General features: G+C 36.7%; 1 protein-coding gene across 1 annotated transcript; it reads right to left on the bottom strand.

The window, feature by feature from the left end:
- Positions 1-311: 311 nt before the first annotated feature.
- Positions 312-9,602, bottom strand: c1qtnf5 (C1q and TNF related 5). The gene is made up of 3 exons (XM_038283968.1): positions 9,496-9,602; positions 4,580-4,824; positions 312-2,273 (listed from the first exon to the last, which is right to left on the bottom strand). Exons 2-3 carry the CDS (start codon positions 4,809-4,811, stop codon positions 1,753-1,755), a joined length of 753 nt encoding a protein of 250 aa, XP_038139896.1. The 5' UTR covers positions 4,812-4,824; positions 9,496-9,602; the 3' UTR covers positions 312-1,752.
- Positions 9,603-10,954: the final 1,352 nt, after the last annotated feature.

Raw genomic sequence — 10,954 nt, 5'->3', positions numbered from 1 at the left:
ATTTCAAGATCTCAGTGAAATCCTAGTGTGGTATCTTAGTAGCATGTGACCTGTACTGTACAATGAGGTCAACAGATGATGAGCCATATAGGCCACAGTTTTATGCCACCAACTTTGTGGGAACAGTTTTGTAAAGGCTTCTTCCTTTTTAAATTCTGCACCAGAGAACAAAGAACGGACCTGATTATCCCAAATTTAAAAAGCACCTTTCAGAGACAAAGCTCTGTATAATATAAGCTGTTCAAAATAGTTCAACAAAATGCATTTACAACATAAATGCATAACATTATGAGAAAATAGAGGAAAAATTATTTTCGTTAGGTTTTTAAATCACTCCACAGATCAAGTTGCAGAGCTAAACAGTTCACTGGTGGAGGAGCCACATGATGAAGACCCCTTAGTTTTTAACACGGATATTCTTAGTTTTGTATGGAAGACTATGATTCTGTGTGTTTGGTTTAAAGCTGAGACACATAATCAGGAGCCGGGTCATATATTGAGATATAAAGGTGAGATAAGGTGCTAAGAATGCTGATATGAGTTTATTTTTTAGATTTAGTACGAAGTCAAGCCTCTGCGCTTTGAATAGCTTAAAGTTGGGAAGTAGATTCTTATTCCAGGATGGTAAAAATACGGAAGACCAAGAGTGTCCTTGAAAAAGAAAAACAGTAATTTCAAATGTAACATTTAAATCATGCAACTTGAAATCCAATTTCAAAGCATTTTCTTATTATGCATTTTAATTTGAATTCTTAAACAGGAGTTGTAAATTGTATTTATTAATCCAATATTAAATGCCAGAATTTAATATTGAATATTAAAAAACAAATACCTCTCCTAATCACACATTTAAAAATATTATTCCTCATTTCATTTCTTTTTATCTTCCATTTTCAAATCCTTTTGGAAATTGCATTCTCCTTTTGCCCTCCCCTCTCCATTTAACATTTCCATGACCCTCAGTGTGCTACAAATTCATAAATACAAAACGCGCAATTAGAAAATGCTTTTCAAATAGCATGATTTAAATGTTACATTTGAAGTGGCTGTTTTTCTGTTTTAATGACTCTCTAGGTCTTCCATATGAAAGGACATTAGAGAAGTCTTGATAATATGATAAAAAGAAAACAGAATAATAGAAAACATTTGTGGAAACCTATAGTTAGGTTACAAGAGTAACGAATTATCTGTTATTAAGTCAAGCTGAACTTTTTGTTTTATATTCTTGAAATAAACCAAAACAGACAGAGAAATCTGCTGATTGGAGTCGGGAAAGGTTTGAGTTTGCAAACAAAAGCATTCAGAGACCTGCTGTGCTTATGTTATACTAAAATGACTCAGAAAACTATTTTCCTTTTTCACTTTCTCCCCTAAAATCTGGCCAAAAATATGAGAGGCTTTTATGTGGTCTGCAGATTTATTAATGTTTCACTGCACACAGTGCAGCGATGACATGACAGCTACTTGAATCTAAGGCCGGCGTCTATCCAGAAGCCAATGTGCAACATCTGTGAGAAGAAATAAATGTCACCAATTGAAGTGTTTAGCAGATTCAGAACAAACAGAAATATTCAGCGTCTTTGACACATCATCTGTAGATATATACAAGTTAAACACAGAAATACTGCAGCTGTTTCAGCTAATTCCTTCAACTTTAGCTCCTCAACCACAGAAAGCAATAAAGGAAAGGCTAAAGGAGTTTGTTTTTCATCTGCCTCTTTGGGATTGCTTTATGAATGTTTTACAGACACCTCATGCAAAAACAGCAGAGTTTTTCCAGTCTGAGTAGACAAGGAAGCCAGTGAAAGTGCTGTCAGTCTTGGTGCTAGAATAAAACCCATTATACTCTGTAAGAGCCACCTGGACCCACACCTGATCGCTGGGGACGAGGTGCAGCAGTGAGCCGCCAGACAGAGATGCCGGTTTGGGCCAGTTGCCATAAAACTGAAAGTAAGACGCCACAGCATGACCGTTCTTCATCAGGTCAAACTGCAGGCTGGCGCGATACACAGTGGCGTGCACCGCAAAGTAGTAGACTCCAGGGACTTTGCAGGTAAAGCGTCCTGTCTCTGTGTTGTAATCCCCCTGTTCGTTGAGGAGGATTGTGTCAAAGATGACGGCATCGCCAACATTTTGAGGTAAAGACTGACCCTGAGACAGTTTGACACTGAAAGCTGATTTAGGAGCCACTGCACACTCTCCTGGCTGGCCCCTCTCCCCTTTTTCTCCAGTGTAACCTTTATCTCCAGTTAGGCCTCGCATCCCCGTCTCACCTGGAAATGAAAAGGAGTATAAACATGAGAGGCGAAACCTCACAGAAATCATCAACACTCCCCAAAAAAAACATTACCTAGCTAGCAGAAGTAGGGGAGACTGCAGATGGTTCAAGCTATTTTTATTTCTTTTCTCTTAATTCCTCTGAGTAAATTGGGCCTAAACAAACCATTTCTTTATATATGTATAAAATACACATCTGCTTGCTAACTGCCCATATTATTTAGATATCATTCATAAAAAACAAATATGTCACAAATAACCCCTTCCCTGTAGGCAATCTGGGATGGAGAGCTGTAGTGTTTATGCAACATGTCATAAATCTATTTAATAACACTAATCATTATTTGTCTTTTGTCTCAATGAGCGCTTTATTCTGAAAACTTGTATTGTTTATAAAACTTAGTTAACAAATAAACTGTCATTTTGGGCTCTCTGAAAAGTCCACATAAATAGACGAGCTAAAATGACACAAACTTTAAAGCTTTTAGAATATTATTATTTAACATCCCAACTGCACATATCAAACAGAAAAAAATACATTTAAAAAAAAATATATATTTTTTAAAGCTTAGATAGTCACGATTCTGCCCTTTGTGGACTTCTGTTTAAGTTTATTTTTGAGTTTTCAGTTACATTTTGATTTATGTCATTCTGCGTTTATTTTTTTTATTGGTTTCTTTTCGATTTTGTGTCTTTCTAGTTGCTTTCTAGTTCTATTTAAGCAGTGTTGTATTTCTTGTGTTACTCTCTGTTGCCCCCTTGTGCCAGTATCCTTTCCCCTTTGCTCCCTTCTAGTTACTTCTATCCACACCTGCACCCTATCAGCTCATTAGCCCATTATTTTCTGTCTCCCATATATACACCTCCTTTGCAGTTTCTTCTTCTTTGTGCTTCTGTTACCATTTACATCTAAATTAGAAAGGGGCGTGTTGGTTGCGCAGTGGTTAGCGCATACGACCCATGTACGGAGGCCTCGGTGCTCAATGTGGCCGACCCAGGTTTGAATCCGACCTGTGGTCCTTTGCTGCTCTCATACCCCCTTTTCCTAGTGTCGTAAAATCTCAAAAAATTAAATAAAATTGGCGAGAAATCATCCCTGCCTCCTCATCTCTGCATTTGTGTCCTCAACTAACTTTTACTAAACCTGACAAAGATATCTTAAATCTTTCTTAAACCTTTCAAACGTTAATACGTTTTAATGGAAGTCCTCATGAAAATAAGGACAGTTCCTTCCCAAACTTCCCTTCAACCAGAGTCTTATATGGTTTTCTTTTTTTAACTGGGATTTGTTGGCAGGATAACAATAGAGTATGCAAAATAAGAAAAGCTCAAAATCCCAAGCAAATGTCCATGTCCATACACACAAATGGACCGGGAATATTAAGTCTAAGAAAATGTATTGTATCTTATTTTAACTATAGAAAATGAGAAGAAAAGCATGTTGGGTAGCTGTCAAAAATAGTGTCTAAATTCTTTTTTACAAAAAATCACATATATTCACTGGGTAGAAAAATTCCTCACCTTTAACAAAAATTATTGCACTAATATCTAACTATAAAACCATTTTGTCTGAGCCTGCTTCTTTTTTTCTAGTTTGCATAGAGGCACCTATGAGCAGGAATCAAAGCCCAGGACCTTTGGACTTCCACACTTGTTTAGTTTTTCTTGGTTTTGCTTTAAAAACAGCATGTTTAGTTCACCCCAAAAAGATTTAGATAGGTGCATCCCCAGCACTGCCCATCACTGTGCTGTGGCGTGATTTAAAGGGTTTTGGTGCTTAAGATACACTATTTCTCTGTAGACACATCAGTATTTTAACCCCTTAGACTTTGTATTATAACATTTTTGTGGATATTCATAATTTAAGTTGGCATATTCTAATTACTACTGCATTGGAACTCTGCAAATAATCATTTCCGTTACAGCAAATGTATACAATAACCTATAGAGATTTTCAGACAGATGAACTTTGACCAGCATGCACATCATCTGCTGCTTTCCTCCATAAACAAAGGACACCTGTTTTCATACATGGTATGTTCTTACTGTGCAAACACCACACTGATGCTTTTTTTTGGCCACAACCTCTTTCGATCAATTTAATTACACTGAATACAAAGCAGGCTTTTCATAATGGCTGGGTCTGTTGGTTTTCTATTACTCTGTTGCCTCTTGTTAAAATTATGCACCATGTGGAAATATATATATAATACAAAGCAAATCAATATACAATTTTTTAAATTTCTGAGCAATCTGAAAAGTGTGATGATCATCTGTGGTTGTAATAGACAGAAAGGAGTACCTGGATCCCCCCTGTCTCCCTTCTGGCCTTTCTCTCCCGGAGCAGCGTCCCTCCCATCTCTTCCATCTCTTCCCGGCTGACCGGGACTGCCATGAACCCCAGGAGAGCCCGGGATGCCAGGGTGGCCAGTGCACAGACTGGGAGGGATTTTATTGTCTTCCAACTGGCTGGAAAAACAGACTTGTAGGGCGATGAGGGAATATAACAAGGCAAACAGGCGGAGTGAGGTCATTGCACTGGAGTGGCTAAAGAGTAAAGAAGTAGAGTTTTAATCACTAATATGAAAGCTATCAGACAGCTTTAAACATATTTAAACAAAATAACAGTAGAGCACAGAAAATATTGTATTGTAAATACAATTTTATGATAATAATAGCAGGAGGGAGCATGCTAGTATAGAAGAAATTCCATGAACATGTCAGGCAGTTTGAAATGGAAAACTTTATTGGCATGTCATTAATCATAGTTAAAACAACTACAATAAAACATGTAGAAGATTCTTCTAAGGAAATATGCTGAACTCCAGCTGTTAACTAAAACGAGTGCTGCTGGGGAGTTTTTCTTGGAAAACAAACAAATATTAAGCATTTGGTTATAAAAGGTCTTACTTTTTTTTTTTTTTTTTTAGATAAAAACTTTGTATTTGAGTGTATGGGTAGTATGATGTTGTGGGGTATGTGTTGTATCTGTGGCGGTAGAGCTTACAAACTAAAACATGACAAATAATTCTGAGGATGCAATCTTCCATCCTCTATAGAACCTCCTATTCCAGGTCTTTGGATCCAGTAGTTCCAGGTTATCAATAGACAACACCCTAAAAACACCACCAGCACTTTGCAGAACTAGCACTGAGACACCATGCATAGGAGAAATTTGAGAGAACCTCACACCGTAAATTCTGACCTGGATTTGAACCCATGAAATTATACAGTGCAGCTGCAGTCAAGTATAATTGACCAGATATTGAATTTATATATTTTATTTCCTTTGGTAGAACTAAGCACATCTAATTTAAAAAACAAACAAAAGAAAATCAATTATAATCATAAATCTAATACAGGTGATTTATGGGTCACAGGTTTTTATTCTTTTTAACGTGTTTTAATTATTACTTCTGGGGTGTTTAATACTGCATGCCTACAGACTATTAGGAAATGATTAAATTAAAGTTAGACTTCCTCTGTCCTACTTTTGCATGTGGATAGGTATTAACTCATTAGAGTTAAAAATGCTGCAGAGAAGATTTCACTATTCTTCTTGTTTTATTCAAATGTTCAGTAGGGAGTTTTGTTTAAGTGTTTCACTGTGTTTTTATATTATTATGTGGATTTCAGATATTTTAATAAACCTTTAAAGACAACATTTATAGGGCTTCCTATTATGTCACATTACAGCCACAAAGCTTTAACAAGTTTACTGGGATTTTGCACAGCTTTCCAAAGCAAAGCATTCTGCATAATTATTATTAGGTGGGAAATGATTCATGGTTTTTAACTTTTAATAGAGCTAAAACTGAGAGTGCATTTGCTTTCAGCCTTGCTGACACAATACCTTTCAGAACTATGTGTTCCAGCCATCACAGTCTTAGTGGGTTTATGTCTATGGCAGGTTTTTAATCTTGGCTCTTGACAACATCTTAATCTTAAAGGTCTTGGTTCTTGGTGGTCTTTTCTCTAGATAACTGTTTTTTAATGTAAACTGTTATTTTGTAGCTCTGTCTGTTGGTTTAGGGTTGTTGTCCTACTGGAATATGAACCTCTGTTCCAGTCTGAAGTCCTTTACAGCCTGAAATTTCTCTATCAGACCACTCAGGTCTTCTGGCTCCAGCCTGCTCTGCATAACTAGAACCAGAACTAAACATGGAGAAGCAGCATTTAGTTCCTTTGCTCCACTTATCTGGAACAAACTTCTAGAGAACTGTAAAAGTGCGAAAAGCCTGAGTTCCTTTAAATCAAGACTAAAAACAAATTTGTTTAGGATTGCCTTCGACTGTTCTAGTTAAACAGTTCAACTGAAACATCATTAGTTCAACTTTTTAATTTTCTTTAGTCTGTTCTATTTTGTTTCTGCAGTTTTATTTTTTTTCTACTTGTTTTGATTCTGTTTTATTTTTCTATATTTTAATCATGTAAATCACTTTGCATTGTCTTTGTACTGAATTGTGCTATACAAATAAATTTGCCTTGCCTTACCTTGCCTATTGTTTGCCCATTGTTTACCATTAATTCTGACCAGTTTCCCTTCTCCCCTATAAAGAAAAGTATCCCAGAGAATCACGTTGACCCCACCATGTTTGTCTGTCTCCTACACGCCCTACCCTGAGACCTTTAAAAAAACAATCTTTCCTCATTTTATTACTTAAGTACTCTGTTAACTACAGCTAAAATTGGATCGTTTACTTAACGACTGAACATTTACTTCGATTTACTGTTAGCAGTGTGCAAAATTTACAGGAAAAGTCCAAACTGCTAAATCAGCATCTTTACCGCCTAAAATATGGATGTTTCATTCAGAACATCTGCACACAAAGAAGCATGGAGGGAGACTAAACTGGAGAGAAACAGTGAGGAAAAAATGAGGGTGGGACGAAGAATCACACGTCAGCATTCCTGGCAGCAGTAGAGCTCAGACAAGAGGACAAACACTGGAGAGTTGGAGCAGCTGTAGACCCCAGATAATTAGAAAAGGGAATGTTTCTAATGAAATCATAAAAAAAGGGGATTTTAAAATGTATTGATCATAAATATAATGTTAATCACAGATGCATACAGCTCATTTAACTAATACAAATATCGATAAAGCATTAATGTTTCCAGAAAGAGGAGTAGATTTTAAACAACAGTAAAGTGAGAATCAGTGCAGCAGTAGGTGAGGGTGCATATAGAGAAAATTCTGCATTTGTGCTTGTTTGAATAGATAACTAAGCACCATTAAATCTCTTGAGACTAAAAAGAGAACCTACAGACCTGTTTGAGTGACTTCCTGTTACCTCCTTGCTACTTGCTTTTTTTCCCTACAGATAGTCAATATGTGTTATTGCTGCAAAGTTAAAGGGGAACACCGTTTTTTTTTTTACATTGGGCCCTTGATTTTAGGTTATTGCATCATGTTCTATTCACCCATATGAGTTTTGTGTCATTTGGAGCTGTTCTAAAGATATTCCATTAGGGTTATATCCAAGTAACGTCTTCCTATGGGCCACGAGTTGAAGGCACAAACTAAGCTGTTCATAATTTTTCATTTATGGTACCCCAGGATTCATAACATGTAGGCGAATCACTGTCCCCCAGACATCTGTGGTTATATTTTTCATATTTATATCTTTTAAAAACGAAGCGTCACATATGTTATCCAAGCGCGCCGGCGGTTCGCTAAACTGCTGCTAGTTTCACTCACATGCCTGGAAGATATCTAGTGCTACTACCACAGATGATCTCTCTCTCGTAATTGGAATTGAACGATTCAGATTAGCTCGTTGAATGAATAGAAGGGGTAGAGCGTAGCCGCCTGTGGCCAGGGCTGCCTGTCACAACTCCAGTCCAGCGCGCGGATGACTTCATACACACTCTGCTTTGTTTTATAAAAATATAAATATGAAAAATATAACCGCGGATGTCTGGGGGACAGTGATTCGCCTACATGTTATGAATGCTGGCGTACCATAAATGATAAATTATGAACAGTTTAGTTTGTGCCTTCAACTCGTTGCCCATAGGAAGACATTACTTGGATATAACCTAACGGAATATCTTCAGAACGGCTCCAAATGACACAAAACTCATATGGGTGAGTAGAACATGATGTAATAACGTAAAATCAAGGGCCTAATGTAAAAAAACGGTGTTTCCCTTTAAAGATTCCAACCAATCAATCATCCATGTTCGTTCAAGTGGAGGATAACAAACTGCTTTTGGTTTTTTAATTTTATAACTAGAATGTATGTAATTGCCTTCTCCTGGCATGAAAAGGAGCCACTTACCAAAGGAAGTTCTGTTCGGACTTTTTAACAAACCATACCTGCTCTGGTTACCACTATATGGGCTTTGACAGCTTATAAATTCAAGGATTTATCAGTAATCGGATTACAGTTTGCTCCTTAGAGATGTAAATATGTGAATTGGACTATTAACATAAACCAGAAGGTCATCTTTCATAGTTTAATTATTTCAGGGGTCATAATCTGACATTTTTAACAGAAGTGTACTATAACCATTGGGCATAAGGTGTAGTGCAAACTATTTAAAGTGTACTAAACAAAGAGATTTAATTTCATGTAACTTCTATGCTAATCAATTAAAATATTTAACTATCACACTGATAATAAATCTGATATGAAGTACATGGGTATAGAATGGTTTGTTTACTAGACCATAATAGAAATGAGGTGGCAAAGCGAAGCCCAGACATACTGGGAACATTTAACCCCAACATATGAGGAGCTGAAAATGACTCAGAATACTGTAAAATAATCTCAGCATTAATTAGGATAATTAAAAGTGATTCCCTGCAAATGGTTGTTATGAAATAGATAAAAGTAACAAAACATCACTGCTCTAAATGAAAGGTATATCTTAATATTTGTTTTTGTATTAAGGATAAAGAATACAGAATGGACATGGGGACTTATTATGATTATATGACCGTAATTACATCATTTGAGTTCTTTGTGCTAAAAATTAGCAAATAATTACATGTGTTTGCAAAACAGAAATCACACAGCAACAGCTATTGAAAAGGGTTTGGCAGAGAGCAATCATGTTTCCCGTTTGCTGCTGAATACTTAGAATATTTTACAGTTGTTCAGTTTATATCAGGAGGACAGACTTCTTTTCTCAAAGCACATCTAGGTTCATTCACCTTGCAGATGTGTTGCTAGTTTCAGCTCTTAACGGCCTGATGGAAGTAAAACAACTTACCAGGATTCAGTGCAATCTTGCTGCTTCAGATGGTGTTTGTGAGTTGAAGAGAAAAACACTAAAAAAATAAAAAAGCCCTTCTCTAGACCTGAGAGTTTGGCTGGGAAAAACTGAAAGGAAATGGTGATGAGATCCAATTAGAAAGCTGGGGTCAGTGGGAGAGGTGGAGCCACGGTGGGGAGGAGAGGGAGGAAAATATTTGATGTCTATTCAGGACAAACACATGAGAAAGCTACTCACAAGGGGATTCATACTTCTTCACATTTGAGCTCATTATTTAGCCAAAATTAATTTTATATATCATATATGAAAGACAAGGTTTGTCAAAATGTCTTTTTAGAAGTTAAAATCTATAAAGTTCCTCTGAGTAAATACTTCTCAGTTATAGCTGCAACACATTTGGGGCATGTCTGTAAGACTTTTGCACATATAGAAACTAAAATTTTGCCCACTTATTCGCTAAAGCACTGAAGTTCTGATAGTTTCGAACGACAGTGTGAATGAAAAGCATTTTTTTAAGTGTGTTTCACATTCCCATTTGAACTAAGACACTCTATTGCAGCTCTGCCTGTAGGATTAAGGTATCCTGCCGATATATTAGCAGGTTTTCCTTTAGGATTGCCCTGAATAAGCTTCCAGCTAACCCCTCCACACTGCAAAAATTTTTTATCTAAGTGAGTCACTTTTTCTTAAAATAAGAGGAATTTTTTCTTGAGTTAAGCAGCAAAGTGAGACTCTTTGCCAATGGAATAAAACTACTCACATATTAAATAAGCATTCCAAGTGCATAATATATCAATCATTAAAAATACTAACTTCATTGGCTGATAATCTTATTTACCTACTCAAATTAAGGGTGAATATCATTTTCTTATTTTTACTTTTCTCTTATTACAAGCAATTTCTACTAACTTTTAGATACTTTTTCCAGTGCACAAACTCTGGTCAGCTTCCATGATGCCATGTTTTATCAGAGGAACCCTTTGTTCTGGTTGTTGTGAATTGTAAATATTGTATGACACATAAAAAACATTTCCCTGTTGTTCAAAGAGCTTAGTTGTGGTCTTATCTGACCAGAGCAGCCTCAGCATGGTTTTGTTTGAAGATATTTGTAGAGTGTACAAATATAAGCTTTTCTGCTGATAGTCTCATTTGAGTTTTGGACCTCTGCAGCTCCTCCAGAGTTGTCTGGGACACATTGATTGCCTTTCTGAGTAATGCTCTCCTTGCAATATGTCAGTTTGGGTGAATAGTTGTGCTTTCATAGGTACGTCATTGTCCCATACTCTCCGTTTTCAGAAGAGCTGTCAGCTAAGGAGAGGGACCTCCTTTGTTCGTACTGCAAGGGTCAGAACCATACAGAATCCTCTCCTGGCCTGACCCTGGATCCTTGCTTCCCCGAGCAAAGCAGACCTCTGCTCTCAACCTGGACCTACAGAGAATGTTTTTTATCGAATAT

Source organism: Cyprinodon tularosa, unplaced genomic scaffold (genome assembly GCF_016077235.1).
Source record: "Cyprinodon tularosa strain WSP-4 unplaced genomic scaffold, ASM1607723v1 ctg198, whole genome shotgun sequence".
Taxonomy (NCBI): domain Eukaryota; kingdom Metazoa; phylum Chordata; class Actinopteri; order Cyprinodontiformes; family Cyprinodontidae; genus Cyprinodon; species Cyprinodon tularosa.
This window is presented reverse-complemented; position numbering and strand designations above follow the sequence as displayed.

Coding starts and splice junctions, on each gene's coding strand:
- c1qtnf5 (XM_038283968.1), bottom strand. CDS start 4,811: ATGACCTCACTCCGCCTGTTTGCCTTGTTATATTCCCTCATCGCCCTA. Junction 2,274..4,579: donor GGGAGACAGGGGGGATCCAG/GTACTCCTTTCT, acceptor TTTCATTTCCAG/GTGAGACGGGGATGCGAGGC.